The sequence below is a fragment of the Phocoena sinus genome, chromosome 17 (genome assembly GCF_008692025.1).
Source record: "Phocoena sinus isolate mPhoSin1 chromosome 17, mPhoSin1.pri, whole genome shotgun sequence".
Lineage (NCBI taxonomy): Eukaryota > Metazoa > Chordata > Mammalia > Artiodactyla > Phocoenidae > Phocoena > Phocoena sinus.
The window spans coordinates 78644380-78671285 of record NC_045779.1 but is presented as its reverse complement, the minus strand read 5'-3'; the positions used below and the strand labels follow the sequence as shown (position 1 = coordinate 78671285).

At 62.3% G+C, this 26906-nt stretch overlaps 1 protein-coding gene across 16 annotated transcripts; it reads left to right on the top strand.

The window, feature by feature from the left end:
* Window positions 1–423: 423 nt before the first annotated feature.
* On the top strand, window positions 424–22165 carry SCRIB (scribble planar cell polarity protein). Of its 16 annotated transcripts, XM_032610025.1 has the most exons (38): window positions 424–931; window positions 2140–2257; window positions 2366–2444; window positions 2535–2624; window positions 2726–2782; window positions 2883–2946; window positions 3038–3112; window positions 3181–3325; window positions 3729–3847; window positions 4061–4260; window positions 4368–4534; window positions 4610–4740; window positions 4834–4968; window positions 5831–5998; window positions 6489–6896; window positions 7573–7635; window positions 8118–8207; window positions 8650–8727; window positions 9598–9921; window positions 10013–10093; window positions 10177–10431; window positions 10732–10842; window positions 10942–11235; window positions 11339–11518; window positions 17528–17638; window positions 17718–17765; window positions 17927–18001; window positions 19111–19173; window positions 19759–19842; window positions 19971–20078; window positions 20171–20330; window positions 20434–20578; window positions 20675–20860; window positions 20967–21109; window positions 21187–21224; window positions 21349–21423; window positions 21663–21714; window positions 21793–22165. In XM_032610025.1, the coding sequence occupies exons 1-38, from the start codon at window positions 773–775 to the stop codon at window positions 21936–21938; spliced, it is 5025 nt and encodes a 1674-aa protein (XP_032465916.1). In that variant the 5' UTR covers window positions 424–772; the 3' UTR covers window positions 21939–22165. The 16 variants fall into 16 exon arrangements, with proteins under 16 accessions (XP_032465916.1, XP_032465919.1, XP_032465914.1 ...); XM_032610028.1 differs by lacking the exon at window positions 19759–19842; XM_032610023.1 differs by having other exon boundaries at window positions 21663–22165.
* The last annotated feature ends 4741 nt before the right edge of the window (window positions 22166–26906 follow it).

Below are 26906 nucleotides of genomic sequence, written 5' to 3'. Positions count from 1 at the left end.
GAGAAGGCTGGCCCAGAGCCCCTGAAGTCCCGGGACACGTTTGGTCTGTCAGGCAAATGAGCGCCGCCTTGGCCCGGCGCCCTACCCTCCGGGAGCCCACTTCCCTGTAAGAGGGGCGGCGGGCAGGATCGTGGGGTCTTGAGGCCAAGCCCGGGGAGGGGGCCCAGCGGGCGGGAGGGGCGGCAGGAAGCCTCGGTCCCGGGAACGGTTGGGGCGGGGGCGTGCGGGAGCTCAGGCTTTGAACGGACTTCAGTTCCCACCATGCCTTGCGTCAGGGGGAGGGACCCGAGCTTCCCGACAGGCCGTGCGCGGTGCCGCTACGGGTCTTCGGACGCACCGGCGCCGCGAGGCCTTGTGGGGGTTGCAGTTCGGGGCGACGAGGTGCGGCGAGGGCGGGCCTCGGCTTCCCGGCGGGCTGCGCGGCTGCCGGCGGTTGTCGGCGGGGCAGTCCGGCGGGTAGTGGCGGCGGTTCCGGCTGCGGCACAGCGGCGGGCGAGCGGACGGGCCGGGTCAAGTGGGCCTGGCGGGATGCGGGGCCGCCGCCGCCTCCTGAGAGTCTGAGCGTCGGCCGGGCCGCGCCCCCCGCCCAAGCCGCCGTGGTCCGAGCGTCCCGAGCGCGGGCCGGGCCCAGCGCCGCCGCCGCCCCCGCCGCCCCCGCCGCCCCCGCCGCCCCGGGCCACCCCCGGCTCCTCCCCCGCCCGGGCCGGCCCGGCGCTCATGTGGGCCGAGCCCCGCCCCCCGCCCGCCGCCTGAGCCCGCGCCCGCCCGCACCATGCTCAAGTGCATCCCGCTGTGGCGCTGCAACCGGCACGTGGAGTCGGTGGACAAGCGGCACTGCTCACTGCAGGCCGTGCCCGAGGAGATCTACCGCTACAGCCGCAGCCTGGAGGAGCTGCTCCTCGACGCCAACCAGCTGCGTGAGCTGCCCAAGGTGAGGGGCCGCTGGACCTGCCGCCGGCCCAGCCCTCGCACCGGGTCGGCGGGCTCGGCCTGGCTGCGACAGCCCGCTCCTCTGAGCCCTCAGCAGGCGCTGGCCCGGGCGGGACGCCGCAGTTTCCAGTCGGTCCTGATGGTTCTTACTGGCCAGAGCCCCACCCCGGCCAGCCCCACCCTCCTCACCCACCGCCGGCGCTGGCACCAGGTGGCAGCGGTCATCGGGTGCCTGCCTGGGGGCGGGGATGGTCACAGCCCAGAGAAGGAGCTGCAGATTGAAAGCCGTGGGGGAAGGTGGATGGGGTTGGAGTGCATCAGGGTGGAAGGTGAACCCGGCGTGACTGACTGATAGGAACTTGCTGGACTGCTCTGGAGGTGGGGAGGCCACGCTTCTGTCCGGACTGCTCTCCTCTTCCTCCTGGGTGCTGGGGTGGGGTCGGGGGTAGCCGTCTTAAGGTGCTTGTCCTTGGCACGTCTGTGGTCCGTCTACTTCCCGCTGCCTTGTTCCTTCTGGACAACTTATTTTCCTCCTTTTAAGGCCACTTGGGAGAGGAGGTTAAAGGAAGTAGGTCACAAAAGGATTTCCTTTTTGGAGTTGGGGTGCAAAGTGGCCTAATGCTTGGGGGCTGCGTGCCACAAAGGGTGTGGCTCCGTTCTGGACCTGGACCGGGCCTCCTCACGGTCACTCCAGGGCCCACCACACGTTGCCTGCAGCCCCTGTGCGCGTGCAGTCTGTATTTGTGGCTCTCTCCTGCCTTCTTTATACTTTTTTTTGGTAGTTGTTAAATTCTTGTCATGGGCTCAGGTTGGGGTGGCTGCTGGGGCGCAGTAGCAGAAACCACCACAGGCCTTGGAGGGCCCACTTGCTGGGTGGGTGGAAGAGGTGATTCAGGGGGTGGGTGGAGCCTTGAGGGAACACAGAGAGCAAGGAACTCATCAGGTCAGAAAAGATAAGTGACTTTCCAGCTGAGACTTGAACGCATAAGGTAAGTCACGTGGCAGCGTTGTACGGGGTGGGGGGGGGGGATGATTCTGAGGTGACACAAGTCAGAAGTGTGGGAAGATGTGTATCTGTTTTTGTCTCCTTGCATCTCTCACTGCAGACCAGGGTGATGGGACAGGACCCGGGGTTCCTGTGTGGCCTGGAGCAGGGAGGGGCCTTCTGCTACAGGGCCCGTCACCCCTGACCCTACCCCCTGCCCACAGCCCTTCTTTCGGCTGCTGAACCTGCGCAAGCTGGGCCTGAGTGACAACGAGATCCAGCGGTTGCCCCCTGAGGTGGCCAACTTCATGCAACTGGTGGAGCTGGACGTGTCTCGGAATGGTGTGGAGCCTGGGGCGGGTCTGGGGTGGAATCTGAGGATGGCAGGAAGGGCTTTGAGCTCCTGGAGGCTGTGGGCATGTTTCCGTGGTGACCCCTCTCTCCTCACAGACATCCCTGAGATCCCCGAGAGCATCAAGTTTTGCAAAGCCCTGGAGATTGCAGATTTCAGTGGGAATCCTTTGTCCAGGTGGGTGGTGGCCACGGCAGGGGTGGTAGTGGGGCTTGGGAGGTCCTGCAGCCTCTGCCTGGGCATCTGAGGACCTCTTGCTCCACTTAGGCTCCCCGAAGGTTTCACTCAGCTGCGCAGCCTGGCTCATCTGGCCCTGAATGATGTGTCTTTGCAGGCGCTGCCTGGGGATGTGGGCAAGTGAGTGCATTCTTGGGTGGTGGGGGGGCTCAGTAGAGCCCTGTTCCTACACCTCTCCCCACTGTCCTACCTTTCTCACGCCCCGCCCTGATCTTTTTCAGTCTCGCCAACCTGGTGACCTTGGAGCTCCGGGAGAATCTGCTCAAGTCCTTGCCTGCGTGAGTGGGCTTGGCCCTGCCAGCAGCCGCCCTAGGCCTCTCGGCCCCAAGGACCACGGGCCGTGTGGCCACGACAGGACTTGCTCTGTTTCCTTTGCAGGTCCTTGTCTTTCCTGGTCAAGCTGGAACAGCTGGATCTGGGAGGCAACGATCTGGAAGTGCTGGTGTGGAGAGGGCGGGGCTGTCGTGGGTGGGGCGGGGCCAGGCAGGGTTAGTGAGCCTCATCCGTCACTCTGTCCCTGTCTCTTCTTGCAGCCAGACACCCTGGGGGCCCTGCCCAACTTGCGTGAGCTGTGGCTGGACCGGAACCAGCTGTCGGCCCTGCCCCCGGTGAGTGAGGGTGTGGCTGCCCCCGCTGCATGCTTGTCCGTCCCCTGACTCTCTGCACCTGCCTCCAGGAACTCGGGAATCTGCGGCGCCTGGTGTGCCTGGATGTGTCGGAGAACCGGCTGGAGGAGCTGCCTGCGGAGCTCGGGGGGCTGGTGCTGCTCACCGACCTGCTGCTTTCGCAGAACTGGCTGCAGCGGCTTCCTGACGGCATTGGTTAGTGCTGGGAGGGGTGTGGCTGGGGGTGAAACCAGGTCTAGAGAAGGCTTCTGGGGTAAGGATCCTGATTTTGCTGGGTCCTGGGACACAGCCCCAAGGAGGGGGAGACCGGCCTGAGGCCAGAGTGGGATGGCTGGGGCTGCTCCTGAGGAACCGAGGCAGCTTGTGGTGGTGGGCGGGGATGGTGAGCTCGTGAGGGCACGATGGCAGGTCGCGGGCAGCGGGTGCATGGGAGCTGGTGGGTGTGGTCAGGTTGGCAGCAGGATGGCAAGGGTGGGGGGGTGAGCTCTCAGCGTTCTCGAGGTGCAGGAGGCAGGGTGAGGGGCAGGCTGTTTCAGTCGTGTGGTTGACTGGGCTCCCTGCCTCACTGAGCCCCGTCACCGTGTCTTCTTGATGCCAGGTCAGCTGAAGCAGCTGTCCATCTTGAAGGTTGACCAGAATCGCCTCTGCGAGGTGACGGAGGCCATTGGGGACTGTGAGAACTTGTCAGAGCTGATCCTCACTGAGAACCTGCTGACGGTGGGGCCCAGCCCCACTGGTGGCTGGTTTCAGAGTTAGCATGGGATGCAGACGGGGGGACGTCTGGAGGCGTGTGGAGTGGCAAGAGACCAGTGGCTGGAGGGGTCGGGGCCCTGGAGCAGGGGCAGAGACCGCCCTCCGAAAGCACTCAGCTCCCTCCTCACTCTTCCCGGGGGCTTCTGCTGATCTCCGATCCTCCCTCCTCCCGGCCAGGCCCTGCCCCGCTCCTTGGGGAAGCTGAGCAAGCTGACCAACCTCAACGTGGACCGGAACCGCCTGGAGGCACTGCCGCCTGAGATCGGGGGCTGCATGGCACTCAGCGTTCTCTCTCTGAGGGACAACCGCCTGGCGGTCCTGCCGCCGGAGCTCGCCCACACGGCCGAGCTGCATGTGCTGGACGTGGCCGGGAACCGGTGAGTAGCCCCCGTGCCCTCCTGGCCTGGCACCCCCTGAGCTGACCGTGCCCGCTGTGCCCCCCCCACCTCCCCCACCCTGAGCTAACCGTGCCCCCGGCCCCCAGTCTGCAGAGTCTGCCGTTCGCACTCACGCACCTCAACCTAAAGGCCCTGTGGCTGGCGGAGAACCAGGCGCAGCCCATGCTTCGGTTCCAGACTGAGGACGACGCCCAGACCGGCGAGAAGGTGCTCACCTGCTACCTGCTGCCCCAGCAGCCCCCGCTCAGCCTCGGTAGGTTGCTGGGGGGGCGGGATGGGGCGTGGCCTCGGGTGGGGAGGGGCTTCCCCTTGACACGCGCTTCCGCAGAGGACCCGGGGCCGAGGAGCAGCCCTTCGGAGAGCTGGGGTGATGCCCCGCTCGGCCGCGTCAGTGTCATCCAGTTCCTAGAGGCCCCCGCGGGCGACGAGGACGCAGAGGAGGCTGCTGCCGAGAAACGGGTATGGGGGGGTGGGGTCCCTGGGGGGCTCCCTCCTCCCCACCCCTGCCTGACCCCGGCCCCGCCCCGCCCCTCACCCCTGTGCCCGCTGCAGGGCCTGCAGCGTCGGGCTACGCCTCACCCCAGCGAGCTCAAGGTGATGAAGAGGGGTGTAGAGCGTCGAAGCGAAGCCACCTCCTGCAGGCCCGACTGCACGCAGCACTCACCCTCACCCCCGCCCTCGGAGGAGGTGCCTGGGGGGACCCGCGGGGCGTGGGAGGGATGCCCGCCTTACAGGCTCTCCTGCTTGGGAACCCCAGGCTGGGTGCAGGGTTCCAGGGCCCTGTGTGGGCATGGGGAGCCGGCCGGGAGAGGCACCAGGTTGCAGTGGGGGGCTCGGGGCCAAGCGCCCACACCCTCCCTCAGAGCAGGCTGCTTCCACCGAGGGCTGCTGGGCAGACGCGGGGGTTGTGTGGCGTGGACGTGCGGGCAGCTGCAAGAGAGGAGCCAGAAACAGCTGGGGCCTTGGCAGAGGGGACTGAGTAGTGGGCCCGTTCCCTGTGGTGTTTTTCTTGGGCGTCTACGTTGTCAGCCTTTGTGAAGGGGGCTGGGGCAAGAACCAAGCAGGCCTAACTCTACTCATTCAGGAGCTTTGGCAGCAGGGCTAGGGAAAGCTTTAGGGGCCCTGGGGTACAGCAGGACATCTGATGCCTGGGGGACAAGTGGCAGGGCCTGTGCCTGTGACACAGAGCCTTCCACCCTGGGAAGGGAAGCTGCTACAGCTTGTCTGCAGAGACGTGCTCGCTCTGGGGTGCCTGTCCTTCACCGTGCTGGCGTCCCCTTGGGTACTCAAAAGACCTTTTAGGGTTTGCAACACAGAGCAGTGGCTTTGTGTGCCCGTAGCTGTTTGGTGGAGTGTGGCTTCCCTGGGGGTGGGACAGGGGGCACCCCAGAGGGCTGAGCACAGATTCCACTCCCTGCAGGGAAGGGGCAGCTGGGAGAGGGGAGCCCACGAGGTGCTGTGGTCAGGAAGCAGGGAGCCCCAGGTTGGGTGGCCTGCAATGTGGGGTCCCCCAATAGGTGGCCTGACCCACCACCTGACCCCGCCACAGGAGAAGAGGCTGAGCGCCGAGTCTGGCCTGAGTGCGGACTCGCACCTGTCTGCCAGCACAGCCTCCCAAGGTGAGCCCGAGGGCCTGCTGGCCGAGGAGGAGGAGCCGAGCCAGCAGGAATCCACGCCAACCTCCCAGGAGGAGGTCACAGAGGAGACCTATGAGGAGGTGAGACTGGCCGTGAAGGCTGCTTGCCCAGGGGTGGGTCCGCCTCCCCCTGCCCCTCCTCCTTCCCAAGCAGGTTGCTGTCAGGACCGGTCAAGGTGCAGGAGGGCCCCGCAGGTGTGCTCTTTCCTATGTGGAGCCCAGCAGGAGCCTTGCTGCCCCAGGCAGGGGCGAGGGCCTGGGGATGAGGGTCTCCACCCCATGGCCAGGTTTGGCATGGGCCCTGCCCTCCCACATCCGTCACCGCCTCACATCCCCCTTTTGGGTTGCTCCCAGCCCCCCAGGGACCTTTATCGTGGCCCTGACGGGCACCCCAGCGCCAGGCTGCTCAGAGTACAGCGCACAGGGTGGGCAGAGCCTCCTGGCCCACCGATCCCCATCCTTCTCTGATCCGAGCGGCGGGGAGCCTCTCAGAGCCCCTGTCTGTTGCCACCTTCCCTGGGCCCGAGTGGGGGTGGGCCAGACCGACGTCCTCCCGCTCGGCCTCTCGCAGCCCACGGTGCGCTTCGCGGAGGACACGCTGCTCCTGCCCAGGGAGGATGGCGAGAGCGAGGCGGGGCAGCTGGAGGCCCCCTGGCCCGTGCCGGGTGAGAGGCAGCGGCTCATCCGCAAGGACACGCCCCACTACAAGAAGCACTTCAAGATCTCCAAGCTGCCCCAGCCCGAGGCCGTGGTGGCGCTGCTTCAGGGGACACAGCCAGACAGTGAGGGCCCAGTAGGGTCCGGGGGCTGGCACAACGGCCCCCACGTGCCCTGGGCTCCTCGAGCCGAGGAGGAGGAGGAGGAGGAGGAAGAGGAGGAAGCCGAGGAGGCGGCGGCGGCAGCGGCGGCGGCGGGAGCCAAGGAGGCGGGCGAGGAGGAGGAGAGCGAGGGGGCTGTGGCTTCTGCGCCCTCTGTCAAGGTGGGTCTGACCCCACGCGCCAGCCCAGGCCAGGCCGGCCAGGCCCCTCGGTCCGCACTGGCGGGATCTCAGGTGACACTCGAGGCCCGTGTCTTGAAACCAGCAGCTGAGGGAGGTGCCTGTCCCCGCCCGCCCGCCCTCCTCTCCAGGCCGGCTGCTGATTCCACCCAGAGCTCCCTGCTGGCCGCGCAGCCCCGTCCCAGGGCTCGGGCGGCCCCTTTTCTCTGCCCGGGTCCCTCTGCCTGCCCTGGCTCTCCTGAGGGCGGCCTTCAGGCCAGCCATGGGGCCCTCGCCCGCCTCCTTGCCCTGGTCCTCAGGTGCCTCTCACGGGGCCCCTGGGGTCCGGTCTTCTCCGTGGGCTGCCCGGCTGCCACAGCACCCCCGTGTTTGCGTCGTCAGTGGTTCTGCCCTGAGCACGGCGGCACGATGCCGTGACAGCTGAGAGGGCCTTGGACAGTCAAAACCGGGACAGCCGGGCCTCCAGACTGGAGGGGACCTCGCGCCTGGGGGCAGCACTAGGCACAGGCACGGGCACGGGCAGGAAGGGCCCGGCACTCAGGCTGTGGGAGCTTGGTGTGGTCTTTTCTCTCTTTCCTGCTCGAGGTGGGGCCGGGCAAGGCGGTGGCGGGGCTGGGCGTAGCTGACCTGCATGCCCTTGCTGGTCCTGTCCTGACAGGGGGTGTCGTTTGACCAGGCCAATAACCTGCTGATAGAGCCCGCTCGCATTGAGGAGGAAGAGGTCTGTACTCGCTTGCCGCCCTGTGCTCTGTACCCCGGGCTGCCGCTGGCCTCGCTTCCCGGGCTGCGGGCGCTGCGTCTCCTTCCCCCGCTCCTGCGCAGGCCTCCTCCTGCCACCTCAGAGCCGGGGCCTGGGGCGCCTGACTGCCCTCTGGCACAGATGTGGGGGGACAGGGCGCTGGCCTCCAGGTGAGGGTGGCCAGTCTCGGGGGGGTGCTGGGCATCCCCCACCTCCCTGCCTGCGGCACCTCGGCCCAGGCACCGTAGGGCAGCCTCGTCACCCTCAGGCGAGGGCTCTCTCCGGGTTGTACTCCCTCAGGCCCGGCATTACCCGCCCTGTCCAGCTCCTCTGTGGCCCGAGCCAGCCCTGGGAGAGGTGGTCAGTGGCGGGGGGGCCTGGGCCCTCCCCGCCTCCTGCTGAGTCCACTGGCAGCCCCGCTCCCTCGGCCGTCCTTGGACACCGTATGTCTGTTCTGCTTCCAGCTGACGCTCACCATCGTGCGGCAGACGGGGGGCCTGGGCATCAGCATCGCGGGCGGCAAGGGCTCCACGCCCTACAAGGGTGACGACGAGGTGAGGAGCCGCTGCTGCCCTGCCCACTCCGTCCTGCTTGCGCCGCTTGGTGGCCTTGAGGATTGTGGGGTCCCCGTCCCCCAGAGAATGAACGGGGACCTGGAGGTTGGGGCTGCCCCGCCTGCCTGCAGTCTTCTTCAGCCTCACCTTCCTTCGCTAGTTGCTGCTGTGCCAGGCATGGGGTCAAAATTCTCTGGAAGCTTTTGACCGGCACCTTCTTGCTCCCTGACACCCGGGACCTCGCGGCGGCCCGCGCCCGGCCCCACTGACCACCCCAGGCCCACTTCTGCTTTTCCCGCACCCTTGGGCGTCTCTGCAGCCCCAACTTGGGGGCCTCTGGGCCTCGCAAAGCTGCCAAGGGCCCCTCCCCAAGAAGGGCAGGGTGAGGCCTCTCTGTGGCCTCCGCCTACGCCCTCGGCCTCAGCTCCTGTCTGTCCTCCAGGGTATATTCATCTCCCGGGTATCTGAGGAGGGCCCTGCGGCTCAGGCTGGGGTCCGAGTAGGCGACAAGCTCCTCGAGGTGAGTCGGCAGCCCCCGGCCCCTGTCCGAGTGAAATACTGGGCCCTCGGGGCCTCACATCCTGGCTGTCAGGTGCTCGGCTGCCTCCCCTGCAGCCAGTTCTTCTCCTGAGAGCCCCAAGCACAGGGCCACTGGTGAAGCGTGCAGCTCATAAGCCAGAGCTTCAGGGGGCTCAGATGCCAGCCCCTGAGGCAGAGACCCCCGTCTGGGCGGGAGGCCTGGTGGGGTGGGGCCCTGGCCGTGCTAGGAGCAGCGATCTCAAGGAGGGATCTGCTCCTGAGGGTTGGTCTAGGAGGGGCTCGGACTTCTAACACGTTTGGGTGGCGGTTGGTTTCTGCCTTGGAACCCCTGCCTGTGCACCTGGCCACCCAGCCCTGGCAGGTGAGCTCATCGCGGGAGGCCACGTGCCGGTGCTCACAGCTGTCACCATAGGGCAGGGTCTGAGGGCAGTGTGCCCGGCCCACGGGGCAGGGGGCCAGTGGACAGAAGGCTGCAGGGCCAGGCGGGGCTGGTTCTGCATCCAAGTTTTATGGAGGAACTGCTGTACCCCGATGGCTGGGAGAGCCTGAGTCGGGGTCAGGGTGGAGGCAAGGGGCTAGAAGCCCAGAAACCGCAGGCACGCTCGGCTGTGGGGTTGCTCAGATGAGAGCGTGGCAGGGGTTTCCAGATCTGGGAACCGAGGTGTGGACCCGCAGGAGGGGCCTCCGCCTGCTGTTCTCGTCCAGCGGGCGTCCTGGCCCCGGGCTCGCACAGGCGGTGGACACGTAGATAGCAGGGGTGGTGACGACCCACCACTTTCCCTGGTGCCTGTCCCCTGCGCTGCCTGCCCACCTGTAGGGGGCCTGCCCTGACGAGCGCTGTGGCTTGCAGGTGAACGGCGTGGCCTTGCAGGACGCCGAGCATCAACAGGCCGTGGAGGCGCTGCGTGGCGCGGGCACCACCGTGCACGTGCGGCTGTGGCGGGAGCGTATGGTGGAGCCCGAGAACGCGGTCACCGTCACGCCTCTGAGGCCTGAGGACGACTACAGCCCCCGGGAGCGGTGGGGAGGCGGTCTGCGCCCGCGCCCGCGCCAGCCCGAGCCGCCAGGGCCCCTCCGCCAGCGTCGCGTGGCCTGCCTCGTGCGCAGCGACAAGGGCTTGGGCTTCAGCATCGCTGGGGGGAAAGGCTCCACACCCTACCGGGCTGGAGACCCGGTGAGGCGGGTGGGCAGGGCCAGGGAGGGCTGCTGGGGGGCAGGGCCAGGCCAGCCTGTAGTCAAGAGCTCTCCTTCCCTCTCCCCTGCAGGGTATCTTCATCTCCCGCATTGCTGAGGGGGGCGCCGCCCACCGGGCGGGCACCCTACAGGTCGGCGATCGCGTCCTCTCCGTGAGTGGGGGCAGTGGGGCCCTCCCAGTACCCAGCCGCCTCACTCGCCCCATGGGGCCCCCTGACGGGCCACGCTTTTGCAGATCGACGGGGTGGATGTGACGGAGGCCAGGCACGACCACGCCGTCTCCCTGCTGACCGCTGCCTCTCCCACCATCGCCCTGCTGCTGGAACGGGAGGCCGGGGGGCCGCTTGCCCCTGGTACTCCGCCACACTCACCCCCACCCCCTGCTGCTACCACCACCACCATGGCCACTGCCAACCCTGGGGAGCCCGGACCGCTAAGGCTGGCCCCCAGTCTGCTGGCCGCTGCCCTGGAGGGGCCGTACCCAGTGGAGGTGAGACCCCAGTCCCCACCCTTAACCACTCCCCGGCCCCCTCCTCCACGTCCACACGGCTTTAGGGATGGGGTGCTAGCCGCACTGGTGGGGAAGCAAGTACTTAACGCCCTCTGCGGCTCCAGGACACCAGGGCGTCGTTCAGTAGCGGGTCTCCTCCTGTGGTCTCCTGTGTAACGCAAAACGGCCTCCTTGCAGTGGAGCGCCCTGATCCCACACACTCTCTGGGCTTGGAAAGCGCCCCTTTGGTACTTTGCCAGGCCTGTTCCAGCCACTCCTCCCACCCCTCCACGTCCCCAGGAGATCTGTCTGCCGAGAGCTGGGGGCCCCTTGGGGCTCAGCATCGTCGGGGGCTCCGACCACTCCAGCCACCCATTTGGCGTCCAGGAGCCCGGCGTGTTCATCTCTAAGGTAGGGCGGACCCCGCAGGCATCCTTGTGCATAGAGGGCCCGGCCCAAGCACAGGGCAGCCAGAGCCCCCGCCCACCGCTCACCACCCTCCCCCAACAGGTGCTCCCCCGGGGCCTGGCTGCACGCAGTGGCCTGCGGGTTGGGGACCGCATCCTGGGAGTGAATGGGCAGGATGTGCGGGACGCCACCCACCAGGAAGCGGTCAGCGCCCTGCTGCGGCCCTGCCTCGAGCTGGTCCTGCTCGTGCGGAGGGACCCGCCGCCCCCGGGCATGCGGGAGCTCTGTATCCAGAAGGCCCCTGGGGAGAAGCTGGGCATCAGCATCCGGGGCGGCGCCAAGGGCCACGCAGGGAACCCCTGTGACCCCACGGACGAGGGCATCTTCATCTCCAAGGTGAGCGCCCCGCCTCGTCGGCCCCGCTCCACTGCACTCCTCGGGGCAGAAGGGGGCTCGGGCATGGGCTGGTCCTGAGCTCTGGGGCCGGGTCTCCCCGCAGGTGAGCCCCACAGGAGCGGCCGGGCGAGATGGTCGCCTGCGGGTGGGGCTGCGGCTGCTGGAGGTGAACCAGCAGAGCTTGCTGGGCTTGACGCACGGCGAAGCCGTGCAGCTGCTACGCAGCGTGGGCGACACCCTGACTGTGCTTGTCTGTGACGGCTTCGACGCCAGCGCCCCCGAGGTCAGTGCCCCCGCCCGGCCGGTGCTCTGCCACGGGGACTGGGTCCTTCCCTGGAGGGGTCCCGGTGACCTGACCCTGTGCGGGCTGGGACAGCCGACCCTTTCCGCCTGCAAGCCTGGGAAGCGCTCCGCCGTCGTGAGTCAGCCTCAGGGGTGACCAGGGTGGTGCCGGGCCCTGGTCTTGGCCGCCGCTCGTGGCCTGTGGAGGCTCTGGCCCGGGTTGGACGAAGCATGTGCACAGACGGCCTGGTCGTGTCTTGAAAGAAAAGGCTGAGTTACCTGCCTCCAGGTGAGCAGTACCTGTACCGTGTGGCCGCTGGGCCGGGGCAGGGTGGCGCAGAGCCGGGCACACGGCCTCCCTGCAGACTCGCACAGGACCCCACCCTGCTGGCCCAGGCGCCATCCTGCTCTTCCTGGCAGCGCCTCAGCAGGGAGCTCGGCACCCAGGATCCCCCCATCCCAGGTGGGCCTGTGGCAGAACGCAGCTGTCTTACCTCCTAGCCCCCTGGAGAGTGTCTGGGCTCTGGAGGCCTGGTGCCCGGCCCAGTCTGTGTCCTGGACAGGCCTGGCTTCCAAGCTTCAGCGTCCCCTCTGCTCGGGAGGGTCCCGCTGTCCTGCTCTTTTCCGTTTTGTTTTCTCCACGGCTGTCCCCGGGCCCCTGGCATAAGCTGATGCCCACCCAGGCCTCAAGGCTCATCACCCGCAGTGGCCGCCAGCTCCTCCCTGGGGTGCCCTTGCTGGCACAACCTCTGGGATGGGGCCGTCACCTTGGTTTGGCCTGCAGTGGATCTTTGGGATGGTGACTTACTGCCCCACTTGCCCTGCGCTGCTGGGGAGGATCGCCCTCATTCTGTGTGTTGTCTCCTGAATGGGGAAGGACTCTGCATTCGTGTTCTCTGCTCCAGGGCTGGAGGCCCCACTCCCTGGGTTCTGGGGCCACCCTCTGCTGGCTTCCGTGCCCACATCTCTGTGTAGTCACTGGAACCCTGTCGTTTCTGGGGAGCAGTCTCTCTCAGGTTTCCAGAGAAGTCTTTGCCTTCCATTTACTTAATTAAAACGTGTGTTTAAGTGTTTTAGTCCATACATTTACCTACTTTAAAGCTTTCTGTACAAAGAAAGAGAATGAATCCAGCTTCGGGGTAAAGGGTCGGGGCTGGTGTGTTCCAGACTTCACAGGGGCCCTCGCTGTGCTCTGCTGGTGGTTCTTTGACTTCCTGCATCTGGCCTTCTCTCCAGCGTTGCTGTATCTGTGCTGTGTTACCAGCCAGAGCGCTCGGGAGCCCATCTTTCTGCTTTGGGGGAGTTTCTGCAGGAAGGAGTCCTGGAAGAGTGGGCCAGAGGCCCTCTGCTGGGCCAGAGGCCACAGGCTTGCCCCGTCTCCCACCCCCTCCCAGCCTCGGGCAGCACCAGCTTCTATTCCCATGGGATCTGGCAGGCAGTGCCATCTAGTTTCCTCGTCCTTTTCGTTTTGGGAGTTTGTCTTTAGTCACTAATTCACTTAACTCGTGTCACTAGCAGTAGCTCCTTTGTGTTGTAAGTTTCAGTCTTTTATTACATAGGGCGTGAGTGGTTTTGTCTTCTGCTGTTTAGGAACGGCCTCTCTGGGGTTACAGAAATGGAGACTTCTATGAATTAAGTCTTCTAAACTTCTTTATGATCCCTGGGTTTGGTTTTTGCTTAGGAAAATCTTCTCCGTTGCAAGATTGTCAAAGCACTTTTTTAGAAAACATATAGCTCTGTAATCCACCTGGAATTGCTTTTCAAGCAAATGGATCTTTGGTCCCAGTGGTATGCACTAAAACGTCTGTCATTCTCCCACTGACTTGGGGAAATCTGACTTCCTTGTGGGTCAGATCCACATTCCTGTGGCCCGGGATGTGGCCCTGGGGAGCCGGATGCGCTCTTGGGCCAATGCTGCTGTCCTCAGTATAGCCACTTTAGACTGTGTTTCAAGGCCTAACCGGTGAAGTCACCCACTTTTTTTTCTTCTTTTGAAAAGTTTAGTCTATTTTCATGTGTTTCCTAAATGGACCTGCCAAGTTCCCTAACAAAAGTTGGTTGGGACTCAGGGATTAGCTTTGATCTCCGACTGTGTAAGTTTTCCCCAAGCGCATTCATAGATTGATCTTGTTTCCTTATTAATTCTCGTCGGTGGCTTTCTTTCATCCCCTAGCAGCAGCCCTGCGTGCGGCCCGATTGGTGGCTGTGGGTCCCCTTTTCCTGGGAGGTCAGGCCCCTCCCTCCCCCCGGGACCCGGTGGTGGTGGTGGCCAGTGGCCTTCCCTTGTGCCAACTTCCAGGCTGTAGTTTTTATAGCATTTTTTTTTAAATTTGGAGGGCTGTTTCCATTTATAACCCGTAAGAGTTATTCTCTGAAGTGGGTGTTGAGTTTTCTGAAGTCCCTTCATTGATGGTTTTTACAGCCCTGTGCCAGGTGGGGTTGAGGCTCAGCGCACAGGTTTCCTCTGGCTGGCTTGGTGCTTGAAAGGAAAAGGGGTAACACCGTTCGTCCCCCCACCCCCGTTTCTCCGAACCTCGGCCCACCTGACTCACCTGCATTGACCCATGTGACCCGTATAGGAATCCGAGTTTGCAGCCATTTCCCCGAACTTTGATTGGATTCTGCAAACCCGCCTTTGTGTCAGCCCGCACCCTGTCCCTCCTCCCCGGTGCTCTGCACGGTGGTGGGGCGGACTGTCCTGGGCCACAGCCCCTGGGGGCTCCTGTACAGTTGGACAGCCCTGGTGGCCAGTCTTCGGCTGCAGGGCCTCGGGGGCCGCTGTGCACTTTCCAAGAAGCCTCCTCGCTGTAGTTCTCAGCATGTTGGTGCGAGGCTGGGAATATTCTCTCTCCTCCGCCTCTTCTCCTCTTCTGTGGTTCTGTCACCTTTTTGATCTGATTTCTGCTGCCTCTTCCTTCTCATCATACTCACCAAAGTCTTGTGTATTTGAATGGACTTTTCAACTAACCAGCTTTAGGATTTGATCAAGACTGCCTTTGTTTTTCAGTATTTCCTTGATTACAGCTCTAAAGAAGAAGCCTTCAGTTATTCCTTCTACATCTGTTGCTTTTATTCTACTGACCTTTCTGTAAGGAAGAAATTTTCTTTATCAGCTATTTTTTTAATCCTAAAATAAGATTTTATACAGGAGAGGTGTGATAAATACTTTGATTCTTTCCTTTCATTTGTTGATTTTTTAAATAACAAGCTGGTGCCTTGGAAACCCCCAAAGATGGCTACAGAGGTGTTTTTTTGTTTTTAGGGTCTGTATATTCTCGGTGTGCCGTCCTCGTTGGGCAGTGTGGCTCCCGTGTCCTTTGAGTGCGACACCTGTCGTTCGTTAGCGTCCTGCTCTCTGGTGTGACCAGGTGTCCATGTATTTCCTGCCGCAGCCCCGGGTGTGGGGTTCAGAGCTGTCACTGGCCGGGTGCTTGTGGCTCTGAGCTGTCGTTGCTCTGGGCCTCCGCAGCACATGAATCCTGGGAAGTGAATATTTTTGGAAGGAGAAAAATCATGAATTTGTGCTGTTACTTTCAATTCATATTTAAGGTTACCGGGTTTTGGGTTTTTTGATTATATATTTGTATTTCTTTTTCTCATCTTAAAAACCGTTTCAGTAAATTAAGTAACATTACCATAATTATAATTTCAAAAAGCAATATCAATATTATTACTAATAATGAGACCATTAATAGCATCTTTTTTTTTTTTTTTTTTTAATTTATTTGGCTACACTGGGTCTTAGTTGCAGCATGTGGGATGTAGTTCCCTGACCAGGGATGGAACCTGGGCCCCCTGCATTAGGAGCATGGAGTCCCAACCACTGGACCACCAGGGAAGTCCCCATTAATAGCACCTTAAATTTCTTCATGTCCTTAGGGTTTATCCGCTGAGGAGGCACAGTCAAAATACCGTGTGTTTAAGTCACTTGAAATAATTCTCTGAATTGTTCTACTGCCAGCTCGACACACAGTTAGGCTCACTTGTTTTCTGTTTTTAGAGATGACTTTAAAAGATCACTTTTTTTTTTTTTTTTTGCGGTACGCGGGCCTCTCACTGTTGTAGCCTCTCCCGTTGCGGAGCACAGGCTCCGGACGCGTAGGTTCAGCGGCCATGGCTCACGGGCCCAGCCGCTCCGCAGCACGTGGGATCTTCCCAGACCGGGGCACGAACCCGCGTCCCCTGCATCGGCAGGCGGACTCTCAACCACTGCGCCACCAGGGAAGCCCGATCACTTTCTTATTATAAGTCTTACATGGCCCCAAAGCCAAAACTACGGACACGCACCTTGAGGAGTCAGTCCCGTCTCCGCCCCACAGGCCATCATCTGCCTTAGTGTTGCTTTCTCCTGCCATTCTTTCTTTCTGAAGGATATAAGCAAATATATAAAATAATTTTAAAGTTGGAGGAAAGGGGCTTCCCTGGTGGCGCAGTGGTTGGAGAGTCCGCCTGCCGATGCAGGGGACACGGGTTCGTGCCCCGGTCCGGGAAGATCCCACATGCCGCGGAGCGGCTGGGCCCGTGAGCCATGGCCGCTGAGCCTGCGCGTCCGGAGCCGGTGCTCCGCAACGGGAGAGGCTACAACAGTGAGAGGCCCGCGTACCGCAAAAAAAAAAAAAAAAAAAAAAGTTGGAGGAAAGCGTCAACACTCAGAGGCCCCGCGTGCGTCCCACCAGCAGTCTCGGGGCTACGCCAAAGGCCACGGTCCGGGGCATGCGGGTGTCTGGTTGCCACGCCTGCTCAAGTCTCCCTGACTCTGGCCTTGAACTTCAAACGAGCACAGGCCGTCATCACTGTGGAACAGCCCTCGCTGTGGGTCTGTCCGATGTTTCCTCAGGACGGGCTTCAGTGGATGCCCTTTTGGCAGGGTTAATACAGAGGTGACACTGTCTTCAAGGGCCTCCCACCAGGACGCATGGATGGTGGTGTCCTGTCAGTGACCCTCTCCACGGGGGCGTCTCCGGCTTGCTCCACCGCAAAGTGACGCTTTTCCCTTGAAATTAACAAGTGCTTTGTGGGGAGGTGCTGTGAGACTGTGTAACTATCTGCTCTTCGTCGGGCTCCCCCCAGGCATCAGCCCCGCCGCTGTCCATACCTCAGTCCCTGGTGGTAGCTCGTGCGCCGTCCCTGTTGTTCCTTCCACATGTGTTGAGCGGCTTCCTGCCCTGAGGAGTTGTTTTCCCTTCTTCCTTAGCATAGATTTGCCAGTTTCCATTTTATTTCACAGGTGATAGTTTGTCACTACTGCTGTTGATTTTGGTGCTCAAGCCATCCCAGACTTGGCTGATGAGAGGGGCTTCTGGCTGGCCCTGGCCCTGTTAGCATGACCCACCTTCCTTTAAGCAGCTTACTTTCTGCCACAAGATGTCTGGGGTCATTTCATACTTTCCCACCCAGGAGCACTGGTTCCTTTAGTGGAAAGTGATACTTAGAAGCCAAAGTCTGGGCCCTGGGCATGCTCACGGCTGTCGGGGTGTCATGGTCTCAGGACCTCTCAGTGGCTGGAATCACACCTGTGAACGTAGGCACCTTTGCACCTGCGATTATCTCTGTAATTCTGGAAGAGCGTGTGTTCACATCATGCCTTTATCACTCATTCCAGTCAGCACCACGGGTCAGCTCTTCCATACTCGAGCAGACTTTTCTGATGTGAGAGCCAGTGTTGTCCTCCTTGCCGCTTGGACTTCCGCCTCAGTCCCTCTCTGTGCTGTCAGGCACGTTGCGGCTCCACCCCCCACCCCCGCCATCTTGTTGTCAGTTCTCTGCTCCCCGGGTGATGGTTACGTGGCCAGCCTTTTCTGCCCCGTGGCCCAGCGTCACTGCCTGGGAATCCTGCCCCGCATCAGGACATCCTCTGGTGCATGCAGTGTACAGGCGTGACCTGTGGGTGCCCCAAGTCACAGACAGGATGGTGGCATGGTGTCCCGAGTGGGCGGCCGCGCTGCTCACAGAGCCCGCCCCCAGAGGCCACCTCAGGTATGTGTGGTCACTCAGCCCGCTCCTCCCGCAGGTGTCCCCAGGCATCATCGCCAACCCCTTTGCAGCAGGCATTGGTCGCCGGAACAGCCTGGAGAGCATCTCCTCCATCGACCGGGAGCTGAGCCCCGAGGGCCCCAGCAAGGTCAGAACCGCCTGCAGCCAGCAGCCCCAGGGCTCGGGAGCCTAAGGCCGTCAGTCCTGACCACTGTCTCTGCTCACAGGAGAAGGAGCTGCCTGGACAGACCCCACAGTGGGGGCCAGAGGCCGTGGTGAGTGTCCGGGTTGTCCGTGCCCTGCACAGTGGGCTTCTCCGCACACGAGCCCATGGCTCCGAGCTCTGGCTGCCCACCCCGCCCCCCTAGCAGCTGCCTGCCCCACACTCGGTGGCAGGCACAGCCCCTGGTAGCCCTGTGTCCACTCTGCCCCCCAGGGTCGGAGCCTGGAGAGCCTGAAGCTGGACTGCCGCGCCCTGGCCGCCACACCCAGCACCGGCAGTGTGCAGAGGGTCAGTCCCTGATTGTCACACCCCTGTCCTATCCTCTGTCTGCTTACCTGTCCATCAGTCCTGCCCCTGTCTTAATCTCCTTCCCTCCGCCTGAGACCCTTGCAGGGCAGGGCTTTCAGGCGGCTGCCCCCAGGGGGAGGGCTGAGGCCCGTGGGGGCCCTCACATGGCCCAGGGGCTGGAGGAGGGGACTGGCCAGCGCGCCCAAGCTGGAGCGCCACCCCCCGGCCTGGCACGCGTCTCGTCCTCCTGAAGCCGTGAGCCAAGCCGTGGAGCAGATGCTTCTGTCCCTCCTTAGAGCCTGGGGTGTGAGGTGCGGCGCGGCAGGGCCAGCTTCTGGAAGGCCCTTGGCCTCCGCCCCAACCCTTCTCTTGCCATCAGACTCACCAGGCAGGCTGGGCAGAGGGGCTTTGTGGGCCCAGAGGGCTTGGGACAGGGCCAGAGGCAGGGGCAGCTTGAGGCCACCAGAGTGGTCAGGGTGGGATCGGGCACCAGCCACGGTGGGGAGGACGGGCTGGAGCAGCTGCGGGAGCCCCAGAGACCATGGTTGGCGAGGAGGCCCAGCACTCCCAGCTGGGGGTGGGGACGCCGGATGGGAGGCGTGTGCTTCTCATTCCTCTCCCCGAAGCTAGAAATAACCCCTCCCGGAGGGTGTGCCCCACCAGCTGCTGCTGGGAGACCCCGCAGGACCGACCGTGAGTGGTCGGGAGGAGGCTGCGCTGGGTGAGAGGCCGAGTGGGGCCTGGGGGCTGAGGGAGCCTGCTCGGGGCCTTTGTGAAGACCCTCCCTCCCGTGACCACAGACAGGCAAGAGCAGGAAGTCCCCAGGATGGGAGCCCAGTGTCCTCTGAGCAAAAGGGGCACAGCTGCAGGGTGGCTGGCAGGAGTCGGGGCCTCCCCAGCTCATGGATCTCTGAAGCTCACGGGGAGGGTGGGTGGCCTCGCTGTAGGGAAAGCCCGCCTATCTCGGGATATTCCCTGGGCTGGTCAGGTCAGGGAGCTGAGGACCAGCCTGTGCGACCAAAGCAAGCACCCCAGCCCCCAGGTCCTCCTTGCGGGGCCCCAGCCCTGCCCGGCCCTCATCCCACCCACCCACCACTCGGCTCTTCCAGGTACCGTCTGGGGCAAGTGGCGGGAAGATGACTGAGGCCCCCTGTTCCCCTGGCCACCAGCAGGTGAGTGCACACGGGGGTGGGGGGTGGAGGACTCTGGGGGGGTGCTATCTGCAGAGCCCCCTCCTCTGGGAAGGGGGTTGCCAGGGGACAGCGCCTCCCCCCAGCTGCCATCCGTCACTCTTGAGGACACAACCTGTGGGCCCCTTCCTGGCAGAGCTGGGTGGCATGGGGCTGGGGAGCTCCTGTGGCTTCCTTGGGCAGATGGGCTGTGGGTGGTCAGGGCGGCCCCACCCCCATCCATCCTCCCGTCTGGGAGCCCCTGGGGGCCAGCTTGGCCCTGCCCCCACCCCCACCTGCTTGCAGAGGCTCCCCGGTTCTGCTGCGTGGGGAGGGCCAGGCCGTGGGCACCCCCCTCTCGCCTGGTGGCAGGGTAGGGGTAGGCACTGGAAGTGTCAGCTTGGAGCCCAGCTCCCAGCCTCTGCCCCTTCCCAACACGGCAGATGGGTGAGTGTTGGCCTCACACCCTGGACACCCACCCAGCCGCCCACCTGGGCTCCGTCTCTCTTTTTTCCCCGTCCTCCCCCCCATCCTCACATCCCCTCACCTGAACCGATTCCTCCTGGCCCCTGCACCTGCCCTTTGCAGACAAAGCCTGGGGTGATCCAGCCAGTGGCTCAGGCCTGGCCAAGGGGCTCCCCGGCCCTCAGGGGCAGAGGTGATCCCCAATCCGTGAGTGCCCTGACCCGTGGGGGTGGGGGGGCGGGGAGGCAGTCAGCAAGGACAGCTGGTGGTGGGATGGGTGGTGGCTGCAGCCGGGACAGCTGTCACCACACAGCTCACTGTGCCCCGTCCGCCAGCCCCCCTCCCCGCCCTCCCCTGACGAGCTGCCCGCCAACGTGAAGCAGGCGTATAGGACCTTCGCCGCCGTGCCCGGCCTGCACCCGCCCCTGGAGGCCCCTGCCCAGGTAGGTGGTGGGCGGCCCACCGGTCCCCTGCTGCGTGTTCCTGCCAGGGTGCGAGACCCGAGGGACCGGCTCTCAGGGCGTGCTCTCCCCAGCCTCCCACGCCTGGGCCCACGGCCTCCCCGGAGCAGCTGTCCTTCCGCGAGCGGCAGAAGTACTTCGAGCTGGAGGTGCGGGTGCCCCAGACCGGGGGCCCCCCTAAGCGCGTGTCGCTGGTGGGCGCCGACGACCTGCGGAAGATGCAGGAGGAGGAAGGTAAGCAGCCGACTGGGTTGGGCGGGGGTGGTCGGGGAGGGGAGCACCGGCTCCCAACCTGACCCGCCCCACCCCTCCCCTCCCCTCCCCTCCCCTCCCCCAGCCCGAAAGCTGCAACAGAAGAGGACGCAGATGCTGCGCGAGGCGGCGGGGGACGCGGTGGACGCGGGGCGCCCGGAAGGCGAGGCCCCGGAGGACGAGGAGCCCGAGGAGGAGCCGCCCTGGGCCGGCCGGGGCCCCGCCGCAGGGTGAGCTGGGGCAGGGGCCGCCCCCCAGCGTCTCCCCCTCCCCGCTCTCCGCCCGCGCGGCGCCCCTCCACCTGGCTCTCCTGTCGCCCGGCCCAGGCTTGGCCCCGCGTCCCCCCCGCCGCAGGGAGGCGGCGCTCCGGTGCGGACGGCCAAGGCCGAGCGGCGCCACCAGGAGCGGCTGCGCGTGCAGAGCCCGGAGCTGCCGGCTCCTGAGCGGACCCTGTCCCCGGCGGAGCGCCGCGCCCTGGAGGCCGAGAAGCGCGCGCTGTGGAGGGCGGCCAGGTGAGGCCCCGCCCCGCCCCGTTCGCTGCTCCCGCCCCGCCCCTCCCCCGCCCCCGCCCCCGCCCTCCGACCCTGCCCAGCCCGCCCGCCGCTCCCCTGCCCGCAGGATGAAGTCTCTGGAACAGGACGCTCTCCGCGCACAGATGGTCCTCAGCAAGTCTCAGGAGGGTCGAAGCAAGCGGGGGCCTCTGGAGCGCCTGGCCGAGGCCCCCTCGCCCGCGCCCACCCCGTCACCCACCCCCTTGGAAGGTCTGTGCGTCGTGGGGAGGCGGGGGGCTCAGCCTGCGGCGCGGACCTCTCCCGACGTCCACTTCTTGTCCCTCCAGACCTCGGCCTCCAGACCGGCACCTCCCCGGGACGCTTGGTGAGGAACCAACGGCTGTCACCCTTCCCTGCACTCCTCCCCTGGTGGGGGGCAGGGATCCAGACTCCCCCAGCCCTCTTTCTTCTCACGCTCTTTACCTCTCTCCTCACGCTGTCCTTTCAAGGCCTTGTCTGGGAGGAAGTTTGACTACAGGGTGTTTGCAGCCCTCCCCTCTTCCAGACCTGTCTATGACATGCAGGTACCGGGCCCTCCTGGCCCTTCTGCAAGACAGCCCGACCAGCTCCTGCCACCTTTCTGCTGTGCCTGTCACCCAGCCCTGTCCCCTCCTCTGGTACCCTCCCTGTCTCTCTGTGGCCAGTCCTGTCCACCCACGTCCCATCCTCCAGCCAGGGCTCGGCAGGGACCCACCCAGGCTCAGGTGGGTGGTTTCAGGCAGGTCTGGGGCGGAGCCCTGAGCAGCCCTTCTCCCCATCACAGTCCCCAGATTTTGCTGAGGAGCTGAGGTCCTTGGAACCATCTCCGAGCCCTGGTGAGTTGGCAGGCGCGGCCCCGGGTGCTCCCAGGGTGCCTGGGGCCCGTCAGCTCACCCCCTGCCCCCGCCGGCCAGGTCTGCCAGAGGAGGATGGAGAGGTGGCCGTGGTGCTTCTGGGCAGGCCTTCGCCGGGCACCGCGGGCCCCGAGGAGGTGGCCCTGTGCAGCAGCCGCCGCGCCATGCGGCCGGGGCGCCGGGGCCTGGGCCCGGTGCCCTCCTAGAGGGTCAGGGTACCTCCCCCGACTTGGGGTGGGGGCCCTGCCAGCTCCAGCGCCACCCTTGCCTCGAGTCTTTTAACCCGGCCGTTAGCATTTTCAAGAGTTCTGGCCGCTAACTGCCCCCTCCCCAGCCGGGACCTCCTGGCGAGACTGTAACTAGTGATGTTTGTACAACCAAAGACTCTATTTTGTGGTTTAAGGAGAATAAAATTGACTACGTTTTACCTCTAGTCTGTCTGTCTGTCCACCCGCCGGCATACCAACGCCCACCCCTTCTGCTCCTCCAAACCTGGGGCCGGTGCGGGGACCACGAACTCCCCCGTCGTCCCGACTGTGCACTGCTCCACGGCGGGAGGAACTGATTGGGCCCGCCGGCCGGGGTCCCCCAGCTGGGGGCTCCCGGCCGGCCCCCTCCCCTGCACAGCGCACTCCCACATTCCTGATGTGGACGCGTGCACGTTTCACGGACCCGGCGCCCTGGGGCGCTGCGGCCACCGAACCTTGGGTGACATAGAAGAGGTGGAAGTGCCCCAGGCGCGCCTCCTGTGCACTGGCTGGTGCTGTACTCGGGCCACGTTAGGTCGCAGCAGCGACAGGAACCTCTCGGCTCCAGCAGCCGGCGGCCCAGCAGTTCCTGCGCCAGGCCCGGCTGCACCGCCTCCAGCTGCCACTGCGCCACCAGGAACAGGGTCCACTTCACGCAGGGTCGGACACCCGCGGCTTCCCGAAGCTGCGGGGGGAGGGCGAGGGGTGGGGCGGGGAGGGCCGGGGCCTCCCGCCTTCCGCCAGCCTCACCCGAGCGCCCCCAGCAGCGCCAGCCTGATCCTCTACGGACTCAGGTGGTCTGCGTTCACGGCGTCCACATAGTTGGTGTCCTGGTAGCGCAGGAATGGTGGCCGCCTGGCCCGAAGGGTCGATGACAAGAGGCCACCTGGGGGTGGCCGCCAGGTCACCGCCGGTCCGCCCGAAGCCTCTGCTCATCCTTCGCCCCTCGCTGGCCCGGTGGACCAATGACCTGCCATCAGAGCGGATGCGATCACCCACGTCCTTCAACAGCACGTCGTGGAGCTCAGTGACCTGACACTTCAGCCCGGGCGCCTCCTCCTCCCCTGTGGGGATGTAAGTGGGGGGCCAACCGGCGGGCTTGGCGCCCGATCCCCTCCCCGGGCCCCTCTGGCACCCAGCCCGAGCCCCGCCCACCCTCCTGGCCCGCCCCCCCGCGCTCCAGCCTGGCCAGTGCCAGCATCTTCTCCGCCTTCTGGGCCTCCAACCGGAGCCTGTCTACTTGGGCCTCCGCGTCCTTGACGGCCTGGAGGAGGGGCCCTACGCTCCGCTCAGGGCAAGGCCGGACCCCCACCCCTGCCTGCCGGGCCGCAGCCGGGACCCCTAAGGAAGGGGCTGGGAGGGGGGCCGACCCGCCCCGCCGAGGGGGAGTAACCAACCTGCCCAGTGAGCTCAGCCATGCCCGCGCCCCTCCGTTAACCGTTGTTGTGCTCGTGGATCCTCGGGTTGAGCTCGCGGTAGGGCCTGCGGGGTGGGGCCAGCTGAAGCCCTCCGGACCAGGCTGGGGGCTCGCGGGCGCCTCTCACTCTCCCTCAGCTCTCCCTCCTCCCACCGGCTCCTTCCGGGGGGCTGGCTGCACACCTGTTGGTGACACTGGCTGCTCTTTGGGCAGCTGTTTGCACTTGAGGTCATGCTGGGGTCGGGGGAGGCGGGTCGAGAAAGCTCCTGGCCGCCTCCCCCCACCCCAACCCCCCTCTTCAGCGCCACTTGGCCTCCGCCTCCCTGTGCTGCTTGGTTCCCTGGCCGGCGCTGCCGCTGGGCCTCCACGTTCTGGAGCATACGGCTCAGGGTCCCAGGACTGCAGCACGCTGACCACCACGTCCAGCGAGGCCACCTAGCGCCAGTTGGTCAAAAGCTCAGGGTGTGTTCTGTCTTCTGCCCGACCTGGAGAGGAGATGCTGGTTACACTCCCACTTCAGAGAAAAGGCACCGACTCACAGAAATGTGGCCCTCACAGCTGGCCAGGGATGAGCCCCGAAGTGCTGACCATCATGCCCCGAGGTCCTTGCAGTCCCCCTGCCAAGACCACACAGGCCTCCACCTTCCCCTCCTGCCCTCCTCCCTCCACACCCCTGCCACCGGCCCCCGGGGCTCCCTGCTTGTGTCCACTGCAGGCAGGACCCGGGCTGCAGTTCCCCGCCTTCGCGGCCTCCCTACAGACCTCAGTCTGCAGGACACAGCCCTTGGGGCCACACATCCCAAGTCTCACCACTCCTGTTCCTCTGAAGTCCCCCCTGCCACCCCACCCCCCACCCCGGAGTGATAAAGGGGGCCACAGAAAGCAGGGTTCTCAGAAGGGAGGGATAGGGTTCTCCAATATTTTAACATCTTGACTCAGGAGTCAATCCAGGAGTATTTCCTTTGTCATTTAATCAAGCCCCACAACTTTGATTTGTACAATGTTCAGCACGTGGTTCGTATTTTAGAAAGGAAAGTTCAAAGGTGCGTAAAATCAAGGATGAGCGAGGAATGGATGGATGGAGCAGATAAATGAATGGAAGAGTGAACGTAGGAACGGGTCCATGAATTATCAACTTAAGGAACTGTGAATAGCTACTTTAAAGAGTAACAGCTACCATCTACTGAGGAACCGTGCTAAAGAATTCCACTCCTTGTCTCATTCGTCTTTGAAATATAGGAACTATTAGCCCCATTTACGAATATATGGAAGCTGCTATTTAAATAAGTTTAAAAACTTGCCAAAGGTTACTTTGCAAGTAGAAGAAATGGAAAACTAAATGAGCGAACAGATAAAATAATAATGTAATGGGTGACTTTATGAGTGAGTTAACGAATGGACAAATAGTGAGTAGATGAACAAGTTAATGATACAAGAATGAAGCGTTCTCGGATTAGTTGAATGGATGGATGAAATGTGAATTGATACACGAAAAATTAACAGATGAAGGGATTTAATGGATGCATAACAGCTGAGTAGATGGTTGGTTGAGCAAGTGGGTAGATGAATTGACGGGTGAGTTCAATCATTCAGCCCAGCTTTTGAGTGCCTTTCATGTGACGACCAACACGTATGACATTGGAGAATACAGCTGTGGAGTGAACTAACATAGTCCCTGCTTTCTCGAAATTTTCTCTCAAGTAAACGGCATGAACGTGTGTATGAATGCACGGATGAAGAGATGTGTGAGTTAACAGTCGTTAAACAAACGAATACGTGAGGATGACTTAAGATGGTAGTAAGGCTAAAGTGGATACAGTAATGAGGGGATAGACCGGCAAGTTTATCAATAAGGCTTCATAAGTTAATGAGAAAATGTGTGAATTGATGAAACAGTAAGTCAAGTACTGGGAGAAAAGATGGCATTCAGTGGATAAACATGAAAACAATGATAGATGGGTAGATGAACGATAAAGGGATGACGGATGGAGGGACAGATAATGATTGACAGTTATTTAATTCTTCTACATCATTACTGATTTTTCTGTCTACTTGTTTCACCAATTATTGAGATAGGGATGTTGAAATCTGCTACTGTAATTGTGGAGTTAGTTCTCCTTGTAGTTCTGTCAGTTTTTGCTTCATGTATTTGGAAGCTCTGTTAGTACCTGCAAAAACATTTAGGATTCTTATGTCCTCCTGAGGAAATGATCCCTTTGTCCTTATGAAATGATTCTTTTATTCTCAGTAGTATTCTTTGTTCTGAAGTCTACTTTTTCAGATGTTAATATAGTCATTTCAGCTTCCTTATATTTAGTGTTATACTGGCATATTCGTTCTGTCCTTTTAATTTTCACCTATCTGTACCTATTTTATTTTATTTTATTTTACTTTGTGGCCACACTGCACGGCATGTGGGATCTTAGTTCTCTGACCAGGGGTCGAACCCGTGCCCCCTGAAGTGGAAGTGCGGAGTCTTAACAGCTGGGCCGCCAGGGAAGTCCCATATTTTAACTTTGTTTCTTATAGGCAGAATATAGTTGGATTTTTTAAAAATTTATCTTTATTTCTTTTGGCTGCGTTGGGTCTTAGCTGCAGCACGCAGGATCTTTCATTGAGGCATGTGGGATCTTTTTCGTTGTGGTGCATGGGCTCTTTGCTGCAGCACTCGGGCTTCCCTCTAGTTGTGGCCTGCAGGTTTTCTCTCTAGTTGTGGCACGCAAGCTCCAAGGTACATGGGCTCTGTAGTTTGCAGCACTGTGGGCTCTCTTGTTGAGGCGCGCAGGCCTAGTTGCCCTGCGGCCTGTGGGATCTTACTTCCCCAACCAGGGATGGAACCTGCGTCCCCTGCATTGGAAGGTGGATTCTTTACCACTGGACCACCGAGGAAGTCCCTATAGTAGGATTTTTAAAATCTGAATGACAATCTCTGCCTTTTAATTGGGATGTTTAGACCATCTACATTTAATGAGATTATTGATATAGCTGAGTTAAAAATTACCCTTTGCTATTGTTTTCTACTGGTTCCATCTGTTCTTTTATTTATTTATTTATTGGGCGGTGCTGGGTCTTAGTTGCAGCACGTGGGATCTTCGTTGCCACGTCCGGGATCTCTGTTGTGGCATGTAGGATCTTTAGTTGCAGCATGTGGGATCTTTAGTTGTAGCATGCAGGATCTTTAGTTGTGGTATGTGGGATCTCTTAGCTGTGGCATGCAGGATCTAGTTCCCTGACCACAGATCAAACTGGGGCCCCCTGCACTGGGAGCGTGGAATCAACCACTGGACCACCAGGGAAGTCCCTGTTCTTTATTTTCCTTTTCTTCTTTTTTTGCCTCCTTTCTGATTGCATATTTTTTCGAATTCCATTGTATCTCCTTTATTATCTTATTAACTATAACTTGATATTTAGTGCTTACTTTAGGGTTTACAGCATATATACACCTACAACTTATTACAATCTACTTTCAGATGATACTGTACCACTTCACATATAGTATAAGAACCTTC